The following is a 23,077-nucleotide window of genomic DNA, read 5'->3' as shown; positions in this document are numbered from 1 at the left end:
ATCCCGTTGCTCACTGATTTGTTCGAGCAGGCACCAGTAACGTCTCTCATTGAGAGACCTATCGTTACTGTTTTTGGCATATCCAATACGCACGGGTAGCTTGCCAGACTCTGCCGCTCGGGCTCAATACTCTCGGTAGCTTGCCGAGCTCTCCGAGAGGGGCAGAAGAATCGAACTCCGGTCAGCCTCATGAAAGGCGAATGCCCAACCACTGTGCTATCGCTCCAGCCCGTTTATATCTTAAATGACATTAATCTTCAAAAGTAAATTTGTAAATAGGAAGATAGTGGTTACAAATGAGTCAGATGGGCATTCATGTATAAATACCAATATAATTGTCAGAGAAGATTTTTGGAAGACATACTCACTCAACTTTAGTATATGGAATTTCTTTTAATTGTTCTTCTGACAGTCCAGAAGGATCCACAAGTTCCTTTCTGCAAGGCAAGTAATAAGTGAGTGAAAATGAGGTGCTGGCATAAATTCTAACACCTTTCACAATTGGCATGCAGATTTTCTCTTTGTAATTTCAACCCAAGACATTGTGAGTAAAACAAACAGAAATATAATCCAAGAAGATTTTTAACTAAAATTGTGTTCAGGAAAAATAGGAGGAAATCTTTTTGGTGAGTCTTCTAACTTCCTCCTGGGATTCTGGAATTCAGAATTAAATGGTTCCCCAGGAATCCCCCAACTCCCTGCAAAAGATCTGCTTCTCTTCTGTGGCAGGTGCTGATTTTTCTCCCAAATCTGTTTCCCTTGGTATTTGTTTGTAAGATATCAGCTGTCTGAGGCTCATTTAGAGCAAGGCTAATGGCAGCTGCTGGTGTGGCCGCGGACACCACATAGCAATGGCAGCGGAGGCTCGCCTTGGAATCATTGTCCCTGTCAATGCCACAGAATGGCAAGGACTGCACACAGTCGGGGCGTACTCACTGAATATGCTTCCATAACTCTTCTTTTGCTTGAACATCAGGGCTCCTCCTGTAAATAGAGAAAAGCAGGATTTACCTGTGCAAACATGCCTCCCTTCCAGCTACTGTCAATAGAGCGCTGAAGCCAGACAGAAGTGCCTGCTGAGACCTGACCAGGGAAGACTGGCCCGGTGAAGCTGACAGGCGATGTGAATGAAGACACCTGGAGATTCCTGTGCTAGCAACACTGAGTGGGGGACACAGGGACACCTGTGACCAGGGCATAATGGAGGCCAAGGGCAAATGCACATCCTCAGGGATGGATGAGTCAATGGGAATGGTGGGGATAATTATACCTGACCCTTCCTGTCCCTTAGGAGTAATCACAGAAGACACTCATTGTGGTCTATGGATCAAGGTGACTGACCGCCAGATGACAGCAGCCAGAGGGAAAGGGAGGGTACCCAGAGACAGCTGGTGCTGCAGCACTTGGTGCTCTCAGGGGCCACCTGACACTTATGCCCTTCCCTGAGCCCACTGCACACTCCAAGTCTCTTCTCTGAGAATGACTTGGTTAGAATTAATTTTACCATAACCTTTCACTCCTGAGAATGAAAAACTCAAAGCTGGCATTCTATGTTCACACTCCCCATAGCGGCACAAGAATACTATGAATCTATTACCACTGCCACCATTGCCACTGAAGGACCTCTTTCCTAGTAAGAAAATGATAGGTTCTTTCAAGAGAGCTGAAGTCTAACAGCCTCTAATAGCCACAGAGAAAAGCCTTACTGACCATCAAAAGGTCTCCCAGACCCAGTTCTGTGGAATTTCACACTCGTAATGTGTATTGTTATTTTGGGGCTCAGTGCCACATTCAACACTATAGTATTAATATCACTTCTTAAATTTTATTCTCAGTTAATAAGGGCACCACACAGATATTCTGGTGGTTCAGAAGGGAAGAGGGGGGAGGAGGAAGTGGAGGGATAGGAGGAGGAATCTTTCTAACTATTTGGAGTAAGTGGTCTTTTTCTTGTTTGGAGAAAAAAAGTTCGTAAAGATCTTATTGAATCAATTCAAAAGAGCCAAAATGTGGAAAAAATGGGAAAAGAGATAGAACAGAAAGTTTTATATGAAATTCAGAAAAATAAAAGGCAACACCTTTTACTTTTAATAAGAATTATAAGAATAAATCATAAGCCTAAAATGATGCATGCATCATTTTAGCCTAAAATGATGCATTCTTAAAGATGCATCTTAAGACATGCATCTTTGGAAGGATTTCCTATATGGAAATCTGGTCTAATTATAACTGGGGAATACTTTAACCATTAAATGGCATCTGCAGGAAGGTGTTCATACTATGCAACACTCAGCAGCCAAGAGAGCGCCCAGGGGCTGAGACACGTGGCCTGCACATGGCAGGTCCTGGTTCATGCCCACCCAAGGACCCTGAGAACAGCCCCTAAGCATGGCCAAAAATGCCCCCACCCCACTCCAATAAAGCACTAAGATATTCCATTTCTTAAGCTGGTGCCACTGTATCTAAACAGCTGGTTAAAAGTATATAATTTAAGAGATGGAAAGACAGTACAGGAGTAGTAAGCCACTTGCCTCGTACTCAGCTAAACCCAGCTCAAATCTCTGGCAACACATAAACCCGTCACCCGCCCCGCCCCGCTCCCCAACCACCAGGGACCCTTCCTAAGCACAAAGTCCAGAAGAGCCCCTGAGTGTAGTATGACATTACTTTGCCCTTTCCCTCCTTGCCACAAGTAGCTTGTCCCGGTTTTACCCAGAGTTTAGGCTTACCCCAGTCACACCCATCAAGGTGTTCCCGAATCTCTCCCATCCCTTTATTTAGCTATAATCACTTCTCCATGCTCTCTTCCCCAAAAGAGTTAATCCTCGGCTTTCCCTTAATCCGACTCTGCTAATTTGCAAGGTCAGACCTTCCTAGGATACTGAATTTATATTATATAAGTTAATATTGCCTTTCTCCTCTTCTTGTGCCTTTTGAATTATTCACTTTAAAGCTATGACTGTTTTGTATAGACACAAGAAGACAATATTATGTTTTTATAACTTGGGAATTAATTGGCCTCGAATATTCCCTCCCGGGCCTCTGCTTTCTCCACTTAAGCCTCAGTTGCCCTCAGTTCCTAGCACCCCAAAGTAGGGTTCCCGACGTGGGACAGGAAGGATCCAGGGCAAGCGGTGAGTTATGTGCTACCCTGGCATCGAGATGGGCCTGGCCAAAGTGCCTAATTCTTAACTATAAGTTAAGAGCTTGATCATAGACAAATGCTGTCATGATCCAATAGTAATTATGAGACTGGGACCCTGCCAGGGATAGGAAAGACTGATCTGGCCTGAGCACTGTAGTCTGAGATTGAGATGGCCCCAGGAGAGCAATTCTATAAGCTTTAATGCATCTCTTATTGTGTCCATACAAAATAATTAATATTATGAATTCTTATATGTTTGCTGGCTGAGGAGAAGAGAAACACATTCATGGGACTCCGCCCTTGGGTGGATCCCCCTGCTGAAAGAGAATTAAGTCCTAGGAGAAGCATCCCCTAAGGGAAAGGAACCTTACCCTATTGATGGGGACCACACCTATGTGTATGCCCCAACCCCTCATGCTGTGGAGATTTAACTAGGCTGTGAGAGTGGGTTGGGGGGCCAGATCCACGAGCCAGATCCACGGGGCAGATCCACGGGGAGAGATCGAGGAGAGCGGGAGAGAAGCGGAGGGAGAGAATGAAATAAACGGATCGAGCAACCAGTTTGGCCTTCTTCCTTCTTCCTTCCGTCGCCTGCCCTCGACTGACAGCACACACCGCGGTTCTGGGGCACCGGACGCGGGCGGTGGGACAGAGCCGCCCGGAGAGCCCGCGAGTGCACTCGCGCCCCTCGGCGATCTTTAGTTTTTTACACCTGAGTACTACTGGGTGTGCTCATAACTTACCTCAACCAAAATAAATCAATAAGTATAACACAGTTTTAAGGCTAGAAAGCTTTTCTGCCAGTAATCGTCCTCATTCAAGGGAGGTGGGCAGTTGGCACTGTCCCAGTAGGCTTCCCAACCTCAGCACTAGTGGTGCTTTTTCTTGTTTGGACTATAAGGGTTTCTTGGGTTGGACTGTAAGGGTTTCTGTTATGCTCATTATTTGGCTACCCATCAGGTTCCAGAAAAAGACTTTCCCAGTTGATCACCCCAAACCCCTCAGGTACACTGCCCTGGACTGAAAACTAGCCAGCAACACCCTGAGCAGGACAGTGGCAGGGCCACAGGGGTAAAGCTTTCTCCAGTATGGATACTGCCACAATGTGGCAGTGACAGTCAGGAGCAGAAAGGGCCCCAGGGCAGAGTCCAAGTCAACTCTGAGGGGCAGTGACACTCTCTAGCCTGAGCCAGAACTCAGTGTCTGGGGAGGGATGAGGAGGAGAGAATGAGAACAATGAGAGGCAGAAGAACCAGCCCCCATGCCCACACTCCAAGACAAAGGCAAGAGGTGGTAACATGAGCAAGGGACCGGGTCAGCAACACAGTGGGGAGAGAACTTGTCTTCACGCCCCAACCCTGGTTCAGTCCATGGCACCCCATATGGTCCTCCGAGCACCCCCAGGAGTGATCATTACTGCTGAACCAGGAGCAAGCCCTGATCACTATCGGATATGATCCCCAAACTAAACAAAACTATAAAGGAGAGGACCTAAGTGACAGAACAGTGGACTGGCACCTGCTTGGTGTTGAGGCCCAGGATCAAGCTCAGCACTTTGTGATCCCTTTAGGCACTGCTGGGAGCATCCCCAGCACTGAGCCCAGAGCAAGCCCTGGTGCACCACCAGGCATGCCCAAATCACCACATGACCTGTAAATATGAACAACATATGAAACACCACATGGATATTTCTCAGTTTTGGAGATGCAAGTAATTTTATTTTTGTATTTATACTTTTCTATCTTTTTGATATTCTTAGCCAAGAGAATTTCTTTTGGGGGGTCGTTTTGTTTTGGATGTTCAGGTCTTACCCCTGGCTCTGCTCTCAGGGATCACACATAGCAGAGCTCAAGGGACCATATGGGATGCCAGGGAATGAATCCAGCTCTGGCACATGCAAAATAAGCACCTTACCCTCTGAACTATCACTCCGGACTTAGCCATGAGAACTTCTTACCTGCATGATAGTGCTTTCTCTTGTTTAAAAATTTATTATTATCAATTTATAGGATAAAATTTGTTCCCATCTCAGAAGAATTAGCAGTAAATATCTTCACTGTATCACTCTCATCCTTTTGTTCATTGATTTGCTTGAGCAGGCGCCAGTAACGTCTCCATTTGTCCCTGTCACATGCTAGTGTAGCGCAATGGCGTACTGGGGGCCCTTTCAGAATTGGGGAATGAGGACCGTCATTGTTACTGTTTTTGGCATATAGAGTGCACCACGGGTAGCTTGCCAGGCTCTGCCGTGTGAGCAGGATACTCTCAGTAGCTTCCCAGGCTCTCCAAGAGGGACAGAAGCTTTTGAGGCAGCCTCTAATCATCTTGTTTGTCAATTTACTCGAGCTGGCATTAGTAACGTCTCTATTCCTCCCAGTCCTGAGATTTTAGCAGCCTCTCCTTACTCTCTTTCCCAACAAATGGAGGCTCTTTCAGGGCCAGGGGAATGAGACTTATCATTGCTGGTTTTGGCGTATCGAATACGTCACAGGTAGCTTGTCTGTATCCCTGTGTGGGCGGTATACTCTCAATAGTTTGCCAGGCTCTCTGAGAGGTATGTATATATGTATATATATGTATGTATATATATGTATGTATATGTATGTATATATGTATATATATGTATTACTCTCTATGATTTGTTGCCTACTGTCTGAACTCCATCAAATATGGTGTGGTATTTATGGAAAATGGGTAGGAAGTGTCTTATAATGTGTCCGGAAAGTGGCCTGTAGTGTGGTAGTGGTTGGGTAGTGGAGGTTAGCTACCGAGAGTATCTTGCCCCCAAAGCAGAGCCTGGTTAGCTATCTGTGGCGTATTTGATATGCCAAAAACAGTAACAACAAGTCTCACAATGGAGATGTTACTGGTGCCTGCTTGAGCAATTGATGAACAATGGGATAACAGTGACAGTGATCTCTGATGGACACAGATGCGAAGATCCTCAACAAAATACTAGCAAGCAGAAGCCAATGACTCATATACCCCTACCAAGTGGGATTCAAGGTGGTCTAATATTCCAAATTAAGCCAACATAATTCATATGTCAATAAAAGAAAAGATAAAAAAATATAATTATATCAGTAGATGCAGAGAAAGCATTTCACAACATCCAGCATCTGTTTATGATGAAAACTCTCAGCAAAATGGGAATTGAAGGAACTTTCCTCAATATAATCAAAACCATCTACCACAAGCCCATGGCAAGCATTATTCTCAATGGGAAAAACTAAAAGCCTTCTCTCTAAGATCAGGGACAAGGATGTTTACTCTCGCCACTTCTATTCAATATAGTATTGAAGTACTTGTCATAGCAATTAGGGGAGAAAAAGGTAGTAAGGGCATCCAGATTGGAAAGGACGAAATAAAGCTCTCACTATTTGCAGATGACATGATACTATACATAGAGAACCCTAAGACATCTACCAAAAAGCTCCTGGAAACAATAGACTTGTATAGTAAAGTCAAAGACTATAAAATCAACACCCAAAAGTCATGGCTTTTCTATATGCAAATAATGAGAGAAGAAAGTGACATTAAAAAAAAAACCATTCACAGTCATGCCTCAGAAAGTCAAGGACCTTAAAAACAGCTTAACTAAGGAGGTAAAGAACCTGTACAAAGAAAAATAGAAAATGCTACTTCAAGAAATAAAAGAGGGGGCCAGAGCCATAGCACAGTGGGCATAGCACAGGGCATTTGCCTTGCATGCAGCCGACCCAGGTTTGAGCCCCAGCATCCGGTTCAATCCCTGGCAGTCCATACGGTCCCCCAGGCACCGCCAGGAGTAATTCCTGAGTGCAGAGCTAGGAGTGACCCCTGAGCATTGCTGGGTGTGACCCAAAAAGAAAAAAAAAGAAATAAAAGAGGACATGATGAAATAGAAACACATCCCTGCTCATGGATTGGGAGAATTAATATTGTCAAAATGGGAATAATTCCCAAAGTATTATACAGATTCAATATGATCCCTATAAGGGTACCTATGACATTTTTCAAAAAAATTGATGAAACACTCCTGAAATTCATATGGAACAATAAACCCCCATGAATAGCTGAAGCAATTCTTGGGGAGAAAAACAATACCTTCCCCAACTTCAAACTGTACTACAAAAATGGTAATAATTAAAACAACATGGTATTAGAATAAAGACAGACCATCAGACCAATGGAATAGAGTTGAATATCCTGACACACACTGTCAAATATACAATCATTTACTCTTTGATAAGGGAGAAAGAAATATGAAGTGGAGCAAGGAAAGCCTCTTAACAAGTGGTGCTGGCAAAACTGGATAGCTATATGCAAAAAAAAAAAAAATGGGCTCAGACCTCTAACAACACGCACAAAAGTCAGATCACAATGAATTAAAGACCTCAACATCAGACCAGAATCCATAAAGTACATTGAAGAAAACATAGGCAAAACCCTCCATGATATTGAAGCTAAATGTATCTTCAAAGATGAAACACCACTGATGAAGCAAGTGGAAACAAACATAAATAAGTGGGATTACATTAAATTAAGAAGCTTCTGCACCTCAAAGTGACCAAGATACATACAAAAGAGAGCCTATGGATGGGAAAGGATATTCACCCAATAACCCTTCTGATAAAGGGTTAATATCAAAGATATACAAGGCACTGATTGAACTCTACAACAAGAAAACATGCAACCCTATAAGAAAATGGGCAATGAAATGAACAGGACTTTCTAAAAGAAGAAATTCAAACAGCCAAAAGGCACATGAAAAAAATGTGCTTCATCACTAATCATCAGGGAGATGAAAATAAAAACAATGAGAGATCATCTCATACCACAGAAACTGGGACACATCCAAATGAAAAAGAACAACCAGTGCTGGTGCAGATGCAGGAGAAAGGTTCTCTCCTTCAATATTGGTGGGAATGCCAACTTGTCCAGTTTTTTTGAAAAACAATATGGACATTCTTCAAAAAACTAGAAATTGAGCTCCCATTTGACCTAGCAATACCACTTCTGGGACTATACCCTGGGGATCCAAAAACACACAGCAGAAACACCATCTCCACCCCTATGCTTACTGCAGCACTATTCACCATAGCCAGAATCTGGAAACAACCTGAGTGCCCAAGAATAGATGAATGGATAAAGAAACTATGACACATCTATGCAATGGAGTAATATGCAAATGTTAGGAAAAATGAAGTCATGTAAATTTGTCTTTAAGTGGATGGACATAGAGAGTATCATGCTGAATGAAATGAATGAGAAGGAGAGGGACAGATATGGAAAGACTGCATTCATTTGTAGTATATAAAAAATGCATATAGGGCACATATGCTGCCCAATCCATGAGCCCACGTGACCGAGCACATGTGGTGCCTGAGTACATGTGTCACTCGCATCTCCCCTCCCCACCTACCCGCTGGTGCTGGGAAATATACACTGGTGGAGGGATGGGTGTTGGAACACTGTATGACTGAAATCCAATCATGAACAGCCTTGTAAGGGTCTATCTCCAATAATTCAATAATAAAGGAAAAAAGTCAAAGGATAAATAAATTAAAAAGTGGGGAACAGTAATCTCTTTAAATAGGACACAACCTCAGGGACCTTTGTTATTTTACGTATGCTTCAGATTTTGGATTCTTCCGCCAGCAGCTACAATGCAGGACCCCTTTTGGTACATCCAAAAGGAGAGGGGAGCCATTTGTGACCATGCCAGCATGGCTCACAGGTGCCTGAGAAGCCCTAGAATGTAACCTGTGGAACTTTCAGATTTTTAAAATAAAATTGGTATTACATTTGGCAAAATAATAATAATAATACACAGCACTGAAATATTAGCTCAGTAATTATTGATTATATTCCTGAGTGTCCACAATAGACATAATTAGAGGCAATGCTTCTCTTCCTTTCTTATCTTTCATTCAAAATAAAGAAGGTTTAAGAAGCATGCGGAGCCAGCAACAGATCTGACCTGATTTCTCAGAATAGTCCTCCAGGGATTCACACTAGCATTTTCCGAAGACCCAGCCTTCAGTTTGTTTTATGGGGACATCGCTCTGACCTTGGCTTCCACATCACATCACAAATTGTATTGAAAATTTCAATACAAGCAGTGAAACATGTCACCACCAGGGAGCCCAGGCTGCCAGTGCCCAGACGCTGCCCTATGACTGTCATTTCCATGCAGCTCCCAGTAACTTGCCACAGGAACAGAGATCAGAGCTGACATCCTTTCTAAGTGCTAGTGAAATGAACCTCAAAGCAATGCTGCTGCAGGCATGGGGTAATTGGAAACACTATATGCCATGAGATACGGTCCTGCTTCCATTCGTTATTCCTGAGGGGAGAGAATCTCCACTCGCTGTTCCTCAGGGGAGAGGGTCTTCACTCACTGTTTCTCAGGGGAGAGGGTTCCACTCACTGTTCCTGAGGAGAGAGGGTCCCCAGTGGCTGTTCCTCAGGAGATAGGGTCTCACTCATTGTTTCTGAGGAGAGAAGGTCTCCACTCGCTGTTGCTGAGGGAAGAGAGTCTCCACTCGCTGTTTCTAAGGGGAGAAGGTCTCCACTCACTGTTCCTCAGGGGAGAAGGTCTCCACTCACTGTTCCTCAGGGGAGAAGGTCTACACTCACTATTCCTCAGGGGATAAGGTCTACACTCGCTGTTCCTCAGGGGAGAGGTTTCCACTATATATACTTTCATGCTCCTCTGATCTGATACTTAAAAATTAATGTGATATTCTGGTGTTTGGGGGGATTAAAAGCAAATATATCGCATGTATGAATAAAGTATCCTAGAAGGCCAGATATCTTAAGCAGAGATGGTTTAAAAGCTAAGGCACCAACACCACATGGTCCCCTGAGCACCGTGGACAGCAACCCCTGAGCCACTGGGAATTATCACCACCCCAAAACAAAGAAAAACATTAAATTCTTTGTAGTTTCTGGAAAAACTAAGACCTTGAGAACTACTTGTAGTAACTGCAATTATGAGCATTTATGATGCCACAGGTTCTTTTTTTTTCCTCCCCGATGCCACAGGTTCTTAACACATGTGATCTGATAGTGTTCAGCAGAATCCCTTATATATGCAGTGAAGATAACATTATAGTTCACGGTAATCCGAGCAGAAGCTAAAATTAAGAGGCCCAGAATATAGACGAAGATCTGACAAGAGAAAAGGGCATTTACTTGTCAACAAATCTCAGGTTTGTATATTTTTTTGGGTGGGGGGGTGTCACACCTAGCAATACTCAGGGGTTACTCCTGGATCTGCACTCAGGAATTATTCCTGGCAGTGCTTGGGGGACCATATGGGATGCCAGGGATTGAACCCGGGCCGGCCACATGCAAGGCAAGCATCCTACCCACTGTGCATCACTCTGGCCTCAAATCTCAGGTTTGTAAATGTCACATCTGAAATAAAAGAAAGAGTCCCATTTTTAAAAAGTGATCTTGCATGTTGCAAAAAAAAATTATTTTTGTTTTGAGCCATACCAAATAGCATCAGGGGACCATGCGGTGCCACAAATTGAACCCAGGGATCCCATGGGCAAACCAGTTACTCCAGCTTGTCCTCATTCCTGAAATAAGATCCTTATCCTCTCCTCATACAACCCTGGCCCATCTCTCCCCGTGCCAGTAAACCAACATGGGTGTCACTCCATCCACTAACCTGAAAGCTAAAATTCAGTCATGGGTCCCCTATGCTGTATGTAAGCCCTTGTCCCTGAACATGTATTCATCTGCTTCTCCATTTGGACCAAATAGTCTTTTCTTCACTAAACTATCTGTCATCTGGACCACTGTAAAGACTCACTGCTCTTTCTGCTTCCCTTCTCCTAGTCTACTGCTGCTAATGCCACCACAGTGCCTTCAGAATGAACTGCCATTTAAAGAGATTTATTATGCTCTTAGATGGTGCCTGGGTAGACTGGAGCGATAGTGTAGTGGGTGAGTGTCTTGCATGAGGCCTACCTGGATTCAATTCCTCTGTCCCTCTCAGAGAGCCCAGCAAGCTACCAAGAGTATCCCGCCTGCATGGCAGAGCCTAGCAAACTACTCGGGGCATATTCAATATGCCTAAAACAGTAACAAGTCTCACAATGGAGACGTTACTGGTGCCCGCTTGAGCAAATTGATGAACAATGGGATGACAGTGCTATAGTGTTATATTCATAGATGGTTCCAGGAACCCAGGAACCACACCTAGAGTCACACATGGGAAGCCTGTGCCCAGCCACTGGGCCACATCCACACCCCTAGGGAGTTTCACTTGGCCATGCAGACTACAGTTAATCATGACCATCAAGTTCCCTTACAAAGTCATCCCAAATATGCGTTAAATATGTTCTCATGGTCAGTTTCAAAACAAGTTCCAGAAATACAAACTCTCAATCGTATTATCTTAGGTAACTGCAATGTTCTGGGGCAACTATAGGCGGCTCATTTGATATTTTAATGTGTAAAGTTTAGGGTATTTTAATTTATTATTATTATTATTTTGCTTTTTGGGTCACACCCAATGATGCACAGGGGTTACTCCTGAGACATACACTCAGGAATTACAGAATTACTCCTGTGGGTGCTTGGGGAACCATATGGGATGCTGGGAATTGAACCTAGTTTGGCCACGTGCAAGGCAAACGCCCTACCCACTGTGCTATCGCTCCAGCCCCAGGGTATTTTTAAATTGTCTTAAAATTTTTAGTCATTGTTTCCCAGCCACAGGGCTCTTGGGGGACCCATGTGGGTGTGAGATTAAAGCCAGATCTTACACACAGCCCCTGGAACCATACCCCCAACTGAATGCCTAACATTTCAAGTACTCTGAGTCCTTCCTGATTTCAATTGATCTGTATTTTTTGATTAAAACACCTAATTTAATATAATGCTAATCATTAAAGAAGTACATTATGAGTTAGGAAGGGCAGAAAGGTTAGCAAGTTGTATATAAAGGGAGAAAAAGTCAAATTCCAGGAAGAAAGTTTTGTTGGGGTCTCTGGTCCATCATCTCCTTGGACGACTGTCTTTCTTTTTAAAAAAAATTATTAATTTTTTTAATTAGTGAGTTACCGTGAGGGTACAGTTACAAATTTATCCATTTTCCTGCTTGTGTTTCCCTCATACAATGGAGGACTCTCTTTCTCTCTCTCCCTTCCTTGGGGCTGAGTTTCATGGATTTACAGAGCTTGATGATGGCAGCCAAAAAGATTCTCAATGCTCCAATCTTGTGAAGGTAACTTGGTTTTTCACTAGAATTTGACCATACAGAGTCTGCCATTGCCAGATCATACACAATTAGAATAACTGTGACTGTATTTCTCACTGAATATTAATAAATCAGCAATATTATTTTTCAAAAAAAAAAAAAAACACCACCTAATTTAAAGGTATTTCTCTACCTCAAAAGAACATTCCTCATCTTTCACTGGGGGCCACAATGGAGTGGCTGGGATCAGTTAAACCCACTGATCCTCATGAGACATAAAACAACAAAATATTCTAAACAACTGTCATTCTGACTTTTGGCAGTAACAGCATCAGCCCCAGAGAGAAACAGGAGCTGAGCCCCACTGACCCCTGACTTCCCCTATGCACTGTCCTAAGGAAGGGCACGGAGGGAAGCAGGTTTTGAAATTTTATGTAAAATGTTATAATATTAACCCTAAAGAGATTATAATAAATTACATAAACATGAATTACAAACACATGATATATTTGATTTACTCTGACATGTAAGTCATAGGATAAAACACTAAGTAATAAAAAACCCTAAAGAGAGGGGCTGGAGCGATAGCACAGCGGGTAGGGCGTTTGCCTTGCACGCGGCCGACCCGGGTTCGAATCCCAGCATCCCATATGGTCCCCTGAGCACCACCAGGGGTAATTCCTGAGTGCATGAGCCAGGAATGACCCCTGTGCATTGCCGGTTGTGACCCAAAAAAAGCAAAAAAAAAAAAAAAAAAAAAACCCTAGAGAACCCAGGGGCCAGGAAGATAGCCTGCAGGATAGCGTTCATATGGGCCGCATGCAGGAGGCCCACACTGTGCCAAGCACTGCCAGGAGTGATAAACTGGAAAAAGCAAAATGATTGCAGGAACTTCAAAATAATAATTACATTATCAAAAAAAATATGCTAAATATTCTACATGAGAAGTAGAGATGTTAGACCAGATTTAGGAAAGAAACCCAACTATGTTTACAAGAAATGACTTTTAGTAAAGAAACTATGGAACATATGCCCAGTGCAATACTACTTGGCTACAAGAAAAGGCTAACCCACGCAATCAGCCCCTACATGGATGGAGCTGGAAAGGGTCACGTGGAGTGACGGCAGCCAGAAGGAGGGCAGGGCTGGGTGATGGCTCAGAGGTGAGATATTAAGAAGCACAGGAGAACAACAAAAGACCAAATCAAAGAACTGGTCACCAGAATGAGCTTGCTTCGGCAGTGAAGTGGGGGTCGGGGGGCTGAGGGGGCTCGAGACTGTGGCAGAGGGGGACAAGTACTCTGGGCAAGCAGGTGGTGCTGGAATGTTGTATTCATGAGGCGCTCTCACCGACAGTGCTGGAAAACTGTAGATCGTGTGAAACAAGAGAGCTTCATGGGGGCCATAGTGAGTCTTGTAAACAGGGCGCTTGCTTTGCATTAGGCTGACCCAGGCTGGATTCTCCAACACACAATATAGTCTACCAAGCCCATAGGAGTGATCCTGAGTGCTGAGCCAGGAGTAAGCCCTAACCACCACCAGGTGTGGCCCCAAACAAAAAACAAGAAAGAAAGAAAAGGGAAAAAGAAAAGGAAAACAAGAATATTTTCCTTCATATTGGGCAATTGGAACACTAAAATTTTAAATATGTAGTTCAATGCTATTAAAATATTCATTATGACTAAACTTAAGACGATGCAATGACTGCAATTAATAAATAGATTGAAACCCTAAAACACTGCTTAAATAATTAAAGACTGCGTGCTAGGCATGTGACTCGAGTGGCAGAGAGCACACCCCCACACGGGCCCTGGGCCGACCCCTGACTGGCATGGCACAGCAGACATCAGAGACAGATACTTGGATGAAGACATTACCTTCCTTAATGCCAGGGCTGCGGGGGCGAGTCCTGCATAGGCTCTGAACATGGAGCCAGGCTCACTGCTGGTTCCTGGGCACCTCCAGGCAAACAACCCCAAAATGGGATATTCAGAAAATGCATCTGCAGATCCAACAAGTTCTAATGTTTTTTGACTTCTTCAAAGCTTTGATATATAAACATTTTCTCTAAGTTTATTTTTCTTTTCTTTTTTTTTTCTTTTTTTGCTTTTTGGGTCACACCCGGCAATGCACAGGGGTTACTCCTGGCTCTGCACTCAGGAATTACTCCTGGCGGTGCTCAAGGGACCATATGGGATGCTGGGAATCGAACCTGGGTCAGCCACGTGCAAGGCAAATGCCCTACCCACTGTGCTATCGCTCCAGTCCCTTATTTTTCTTTTTAATAAAAATCTTTTCTACTAGCATTTCATTGAATTTAGGGTGTTTTCAAAATTACTAAAATAAAGAGCCTACTTAATGCCTTCATTGACACACCAAGCTGCCCGCCTTGCTAGCGAAGGCTCCATGTTGAAGAAAGTTCTCCAGGGCGTGCTGACGGCGAAGCTGGACGATCACATCAGGCCCCAGCTCTGCTCTCAGCATTCTGTTTGGTTAAATTGTGCTCAGTGAGGCTGTGATTCTTCTCCGTCTCTTGTAGGGGTGGGTGTGGGTCAGCACAGCTACTTGGGCTCCTCCCAGGGGTGTTCAGGGGACCATGCCATACACAGCTTGAGCCCAGGCATTTGGTGTGCAAAGCACGTGCCAGCCCCTGCCCCTCTCATCAACAATAAAGCTGAGGGGAAGCATAGAGCCTGGGAAACATCCCGCAGAGCCCTGGGCTCTAGGCTGTGCTGCCCAGCATTCTCCAGGAGGACACAGCTGGCACTGCAGATATCACCACCAGTTACCCTGTCTGCCTCTGAATCCACGGGGCACTGCTCCTTTGTTTTGTTTTGTTTTGTTTTGGGCCCCCATCTGATGCTCAGGACTTACCCCTGGCTCTGCCTGCACTCTGGGATCACTCTTGATAGGTACGTGGATGCCGGGGATTAAACCAGGTCAGTCATATGCAAGGCAAGCATCTACCCACTGTACTATCACTCATGCCCACTGAGCACCTTTCTACCTTCTCTGAACACTCTTTCCCTAAGGGCAGAGACGGAGGATGGGGAATTAGTCCGGGCTCACTTTTCATCAGGTAAACTTTGGGAAGTGAGGTGGGATAAGGAATCTAAACATGAAGAGGCACACCCTGGAGAAACCCTGTACAACAGCCCCACGCACTGTCCAGCTCAGAAGCAAACAAGTGTGGCAGAAGGGGAATCTCCTCCTGATGCAACTGCACACTCTGGCCAGCAGGAGCAGGTGAGGCCACTCGGGCTGGAACAGGCTCTCCCTGGCTGCGAGACAGTGCTCTGCAGGAAGGGTCAGCTCTGTCCACCCTGGAAGGAGACCTCAAGGAACTCTGCAGATGAGTTGGAGAAGCTACAGGGTTTCAGCACCAGTGAGATCCCCAGGAAAAGAGAGGATTCCTTTCTGTCACGCAGGGACACTCTAGTTCAAGAAACAAAATGAAAAGGGGCTCTAGCCCTGCTTTTCATAACATTCGTTCTGGATATGCTTCAAACACCTAAGAAAGTAGGTAAGTCCAAGGAAAAAAGGGGGAGGCCTGGCCGAGCTGCAGTGCTGGAGGGCAGCCCTGCCTCTGGATGGCGGCTCCACGCTCAGGGTTTTCCAGTCCAGAGGGAAAGAGGGTCCACGTACGAGCGAGATCTGTGCCTGGACCTGCGGTTGTTGGGATCCGCCTGGATTTTTTCCTTCTGTCTCCTTAATACAGCTTCCCACTGGGGCGCCGAATCCACCAGGTCATTCTCCTGCCGCAGCCTAAAGAGAAAACCGGCTAGAGTGAGTAGGCGACACATGTGGCACTTCGCCCAGGCTTCCCCTAAACTGCCTCACAGTGTACTGAAAAGTTAGCAAGGAGTTATTCTGATGGTTCTTAAGGTCAGCAGGACAGTGCAGGTGGAAGGCGCTGACCTTGGCGCAGCTGAGCCCAGTGCAAGCCCCGGCACAGTATCAGTCCTGACCACGCAGGAGCAGACTCTAAAGCAAAACAGGATTAAAAGTGTTTCGAAATGAAAAACTGTTCAAGAAGGAAGTTTATTATAATCACTCAAAGCTAAGAATGTATTAATTAATATAACCATAAGTATATATGCATATATATCCTTACCTCTATATAAATACACACACAAGTATATTCATACACATATATGCTTGACAAACCAATTCCACTTCTATCAATCCCCAAAACATAAAGACACTAATTCAAAAACCCACATACACACATACACTCATTGCAGCATGGGCAGGATCTAAAAACAGCTAAGACACACAAAGGGGACACTATGGTGGGCAGGTGTCTGCCTTCACACGGCTCACACGCCGACCAGGATCAGCTCCCGGCACCCGCTGGGAAGGATTCCTGGTACAGAGCCAGGAGTGAGCCACACACACTGCTAAGTGTGGCCCAACACAAAACACAATGAAGCCCACAGCAGACCAGAGCCGTGTGCCGACTGAGCAGCTGCGTGACAGCTTCTGGGAGTCCTACTGTGTGCTCCCTCGGGCACGGTGCCAGCCACACTGCAGCAGGGGATGTATGAACTCCCCCATGAGGTGAGGATCACACTGAAGAGAGATGTGTGAGCCACAGAGGCAGGACATGTGGCCTCAGGCATGTGAGTGTGTGCTCACCACAGTGACCCACCACCCCAAGAGCACAAGAAAGACCTAAGGACACTTCAGTGTACAAACACTGCGGTTACAGGCGCAAAGCTCTGTGATCACCCAGGCTGTCTCCATATTCTGCTGTGTGAACAGATGGCTTTCCTCAGTGTTCCACACCCCCACCCAGGTATATTCCCAGGACTGGAATTTCTGGGTGTATGGAGAATGAATTCCTAGGGTTTTTTTTTTTGAATGTCCATACTTTTTTCCAAAATGAAGGGACCCTCATCCACTGCTAGTGGGAAGTTGTTTTTGAAGCAAAATGGTTTTTTGTTTGTTTGTTTGTTTGTTTTGAGGGAGAGAGAGAGATACTCAAGAGAGAAGCAGCAAATTTTTTTTAATCGAAATTTGCTTAGAGAAGTGTGAGGAAAGAGAAAGAGAGAAAGAGAGATACATTCTCAAGGGAAAACTGAGGCTTGAAGAAATAAAAAACACAGAAGGAAGATTTAAAGAATAGAACTCCAACACTGTGGTATACATTTCAATAGAATAATGCTCAGCTATAAAAGTGAAACCTTGATATCTGTTACATCATGTCCAGAACTGCAGAGTCAAATCAGAAGAAGACATGATCTCACTCATAGGTATTAATAAAGAAGCCAAACAAAAAGATACACAATGTGCAGTGATGCTGGCTGCAGGGCAGAGCACTGGCTGGCGGGCTCGGCAGGGCAGGGTCTCCATTCGAGCCCTGGCACTAGAGGGGCCGAGACAGAAGCTCTGCGGATGCAGCTGTGGCCCTGGGAGGGGGAAGGCTGAACTGCGGGGAGTGACAACACATCCATTTTCTGTGATTCTGCGGGAATGAATGTGAGTGTTGATTCTTAAAAGGGGCTGTTTTTTTGCCCTTTTTTTGAAGCCTGGCCCCTGGAACTGTGCTGGCACCCCAGGTCTGTGCCATGAGCAGCTGGCTTGAGCAGCTCAACGACTCCAGAAACTTGCAGCCAGCCAGGCACCTGCTCTGGGCTCAGGAAGCCATGCCAAGAGCCAAGACTAAAACCCACTGCTGCTCCTGTGACACAAGGTGCTGGCCGGGTGGCCCGCCGCCACCTCTTCCCTGGACCCATCCAGCCATCCACAGCACACTCTGGAGCACCAACTGTCTGGAGACCAGGATGAGGGCATGTGCCCCTGGCCAGGCTCTGCTGGGCTGGTGGCTGCAGTTGCCCAGAGTGACCAGGCTACGGTAGCTGCCTTGACCCCAGTCCTGGTCCTTGCTGGGGCCACTGCTGCCAGGGGTTGCAATGCCACAGGCAAGTTAACCTGGACCCATGGGGCCAGGGCATCAGCAGCTTGATGGTGCCTTCAGGCTTCCTGACACCTCCAAATTGCCGTTGTGTCTCCAAATGGACTCCAACAACTCAGGATCAAGTTTCCTGAGAAATTAAACAGCCAAAAGTTAGGTATGTGGGAGCCATGCCCACAAACCACCTCTGGCTCAGCTATACAAGCTCATTTATTGGCCTTGCTCCAGAGACCCATAAATAAATTCCAAAAGCCACAGTTAATCTCAGACCCAAACAAAGCTGAACAAATCACAGTAAATTGGAGGGGGCAGGTCAGTCTGGTGCCCGCCCAGACAGAGCTCCAGGCAGCCACTTGCTACCACAATCCAAAATCACTGCCATGCCCCCACCAGACTTTACCATCTTCCAACACCTCACTGAGACATTAATCTGCTGAAAATTTGAATATGCGGATGTTGTGACTGAAAGCTCCAAGCTTTTTTTTTTCTTTTTTGGTTTCTGGGTCACACCCAGCCATGCACAGGGGCTACTCCTGGCTCATGCACTCAGAAATCACTCCTGGCGGTGCTCGGGTGACCATGTGGGATGCTGGGAATCAAACCCAGGTCAGCCGCGTGCAAGGCAAACGCCCTACTCCCTGTGCTATTGCTCCAGCCCCAAAGCTCCAAGCTTTTGAGGTCAGGATGGGCTGCCTCCCGCCTCCCTGTACTTCTAGAAGCCTCAGCAGTCACATCCATACCACAAAGTTGCCACCCAGTTAAAAAGCTACCGGAGCTGTGCCCTCCCAATAAAAATACCGAATGCCCTGAACAAACAAGATGACCTCTTAGTATCTGTATTGCAAACCATAATGCACAAAGAAGAAAGAGAGAAAGAAGAAAGGTGCCTGCCATAGAGGCAGGTAGAGAGAGAAGCGTGTGAGGGAGGTACTGGGAGAGAAACTGGGGCTACTGGTGCTGGGAAATACACAGCGGTGGAGGGCTGGGTGCTGGAACATTGTATGACTGAAGCATGAACAACTTTGTAATGGTCTATCTCATGGTGATACAATTTTTTAAAAGATCGCTGGTACTTCTTAGGAGAGAAGGGTATCTTGGCCCTTCGAAAAGGGAAGGGGTTCACTGGTGATGAGTTTGGTATTGGAATGATGTGCATAAGAAACCATTATTAATAGCATTGTAAGCTAAAGAATCTCAGTGAAATTATGTGAAAATTTTAAAAGATTAAAACCAAAACAAATAAATAGGATAATAAACGAAAAAAAAAAAAAAAAAAAAAAAGATCGCTGGTACTGTCAGGTATTGTCCCAAAATGGGAGAGAAAGGAAAAGTCAGTAGACTCTTACACAGGATTGATATCACATAGTGTGTGTGTGTGTGTGTGTGTGTGTGTATGTGTGTGTGTGTGTGTGTGTCTGTGTGTGGAGGGATGGAAGGGGGCCTATGCACTGTGATGGAAAAACTACACATACCCCTAAAATAACAAGTATCTGTACTCTTGTAAGCTAGCGTTTCCTCAATAGATTAATTAGTACATTAGTACATGCATGTACAAATATGAGTATTTAATAGTTATGAATAAGTATTATTATTTTGAGGGGTGGGAGTTATACCCAGCAGTTCCTGTTAAGCTTGGGGGACCATATGTGGTTCCAGGGGTTGAACTGGGTTGGCTGCGTGCAAGGCAAGCGCCCTACCAGCTGTACTAATGCTCCAGTCCCTAGATTATTTTCAAATCTCGGCAATAGAAACACACTTCAGCTGGATGGTGATTTGTCTACAGAGAGAGGCATGGGCCTGGGGAAGGCTCAAAGGGCAGGAGCATATGCCATCCGTGGGCCAGGCCCTGACATCAATGCGGGGCAAAGCATGCCCCTCTCCTGGTGACAGCGCATGGCCCTGGGGTTCCAAGGTGGCTGGGTCAGAGCAGGCTGGGCTTAGAGGACCGCCTGCAAGCACTGCCCCTCCCTCACACCTCACAACAAAAAGGAAGAGATTTCTGAACCAGGGAAAGCATAGAGGGGAGGGAGCTTGCCTTGCATGCAGCTGACCCGGGTTCAATCCCCAGCATCCTATATGGTACTCCAAGTACCACTAGGAGTAATTCCTGAGTGCAGAGCCAGGAGTGACCCCTGAACCTTGATGGGTGTGACCCCCCGCAAAAATTTAATGTACTGGAATTGTAATAAAATAAAATATTCAACTTTAAAATGTTCTCATGGATCATCTCCCCTCCTTCTCTTGGTTTTTGGGGCCATACCTGGCAGTGCTCAGACAGGACTCCAAGCTTGGGGCTCGCCCTGGCAGTGCTCAGACAGGACTCCCAGCATTGCATATGGTCCCTGAGCCAAGGCAGGATTAATTCCTGAGTGCACAGCTGGGAGTGAAAACTGAGTATCTCTGTGTGGGGGCCACCCCAATCCTACCACTACCCGCCCTCAAAACAGTTATAAAGAATTATCTGTAGCACTTCCAGACTACGGTGAGGGCAGCTCAGTCCAGTTAGCTAATAGCCTCCTGTCCCATATGCTCTAAAGACAGATGCCTCTACTGTGACACTCATGAATATTCTAGTACAACACATTAAAAATGGAAGGCTTGGCTGCCCACCCACCCTGTCTAATGAAGTCTGGAATTACACCCTCACAAAAGACCTCTGGTTAATGGTGCCTCATTACAAGAATGAAAGTGTCATTTCTTCCCTCACTAAACTAGACTAAAAAACACAGGTGCAAAGTAGGAAGGGCCAGTCCTAGCTCTAGACTCAAGAGCACTGAAACGCACAGTTCCAAGACGTCAGTGTCACCTGCTGTGCATGCCTGAGTGAGGGCATCTCTATGAAACGATGCTTCATGAGATGATTCCATATCACTGACCCTGATGTGCAAGATAGACATAGAATTTTCCTTTCTCCCCTGTTTTTTTTTTCTGGACTATAACTGGCTATGATCAGGACTTACTCCTGGCTCTGTGTTCAGGGATCATTCCCGGCAGTGCTCCAGGAAGCACAGGGTGCCAGGGATTAAACCCAGGTTAGAACACTTGCAGGACAAGTGCCCTACTTGCTGCTGTAGTAGCTCTCCAGGCAAATAACAGCTTAATTGCAATATAAGTACTTACATTAAGAACATTTTTTTAAACATTGTAACAGCAGAGTACCTTTTTAAATAGTCAAAGTGTCTTATAGGACAATCATGAAAATCTCTGGCATGGGGAAGTAGTGGTGGGGGAAAGAGTATTCATATAGGGGACTCCTTTACATTTTCAAATGTTATTTGAAAAATAACATTTTATTAATTTAATTTAATAAAATTTAAATTTAATAAAATTTCATCTGAAATCTAATTTGAAAATGATAAGTATCAAGGCAGGGTAGGGGAAGAAAAATAAGAAAATGATAAGTATTAATTTTTCATATGTATCTTTAAATACTAATGCAATCATTTTATATTTACCATACTTTGAGTATTTTCTCATACAAGTATAAAGAGCTAATTGTTGATATAGGAAGCCTTATCATAAGGAGAATCTTGTTCCACGCTGACAATGGTTCAGAATGGGAGAACCCCAATATATCTCCTCCATGTGTAATCAAACTCCACAATCTACTTTTCCAGATTATCATGTAATTTATATTTAACTGCAATTGACAGCTAAAGTTGGCAGAGGTTTTGAGGATAAAATGCCATATAATTGTTTGATGAAAATAATAAAGATAATGACTATTCCTAGTTTCTTCTTCCCAATTACAGTTCTGCCTCTTCTGTGAAACTTCACATCACCTAATAAATTTTACAAATCCCCAGGAGTTCTTTGTTCTCTGCCTTTACTTAGGCTCTTCTGCTCCTAATTGGGTCTTCCTTTAAACTTGCACTTAATTCAATGAGATAAAGCCCATGTTTAAATGCTGAACCTGAGAAATATTACAGACCAAAGTTATGATAAGCTTAAGGATGATCCAAGCAATATCCATGCTCCAGCATCCTGCCTGCTTGCGGCTCTGTCCTCACCAGGCAAAGCACTTCCTTTAGGGAAGGTCTCAGATTCTTCCTCTACCCAATTATTGCAAAGCTATGCTCTAGCTTTTTTTTTTTTATATGCTCTAGCTTTAAAGCTCTGTTATTCTTGCATTTATTTTTCAAGACACATCAGAGCAAATATCTACTCCGGCTACCTTCCTAGACAATAGCTTCTATGGTCCCTGCACTGCTAATATTAAGTCTGCAGAACCCAGCTGATTGTGAACTTTGATTTGTCATTAATTACACTCATTTTTGGATCACCTGCCATAAGCCTATCTTCATTTTTTTCCCAGTAGTTTTTCTTCCCTAGGGAAATCTATGTTGGTTTCAGGCTTCTGTCAACATGGCCCCTGGAGACCAGAAGCAAAAAAATTCCTTTGCTTTTCCTACCTTCTTTCATTGTCCATAAATTATCCCTATTTGCTTTTAGAGGTGCTGCTATCTTTTCCACTTATTCTGATGCTCTCACTACTAAAATGAGCTACTTTTGGTGCAATTTCCATTTCAAACTCGTTTGCCTTATTGTTAACCTGTTTTGCCTTCCTCAATAATCTGACAGCACTCCTCAGCTGCTACAGCTCAGGCTTCCACAGTCACCCCTGTTAAGTTTGATTATTCTCTGGCAGCCCTAAATCATCTACAACAAATGTCTAAATCTTGGTCAGTCGTATTAAAGTGGAAATCAGAAACCTCTGCATCTGTGGCCTGGTGAAGACAGTCTGTTACCACGTTTTTATACGAGCTGTCTCTTGCCCCCACTCCACCACTCATAATTTGTACTTAGTTTGTAGCCT

General features: G+C 44.7%; 1 protein-coding gene across 1 annotated transcript in view; it reads right to left on the bottom strand.

Moving 5' to 3' along the window:
- The window catches only part of EPB41L4A (erythrocyte membrane protein band 4.1 like 4A), a 296,687-nt gene that overhangs the window by 5,929 nt on the left and 267,681 nt on the right, over window positions 1-23,077 (bottom strand). Inside the window, exons 18-20 of the mRNA XM_055139615.1 lie at window positions 15,990-16,109; window positions 937-984; window positions 369-437 (exon numbers count right to left, since the gene is read on the bottom strand). Coding sequence (XP_054995590.1) covers window positions 369-437; window positions 937-984; window positions 15,990-16,109 — 237 coding nt within the window. The remainder of the gene's footprint in view (window positions 1-368; window positions 438-936; window positions 985-15,989; window positions 16,110-23,077) is intronic.

The sequence above is a fragment of the Sorex araneus genome, chromosome 1, assembly GCF_027595985.1.
Source record: "Sorex araneus isolate mSorAra2 chromosome 1, mSorAra2.pri, whole genome shotgun sequence".
Taxonomy (NCBI): Eukaryota; Metazoa; Chordata; class Mammalia; order Eulipotyphla; family Soricidae; genus Sorex; species Sorex araneus.
The sequence above is the reverse complement of the archived record's forward strand: the minus strand, read 5'-3'. Positions and strand labels throughout refer to the sequence as shown.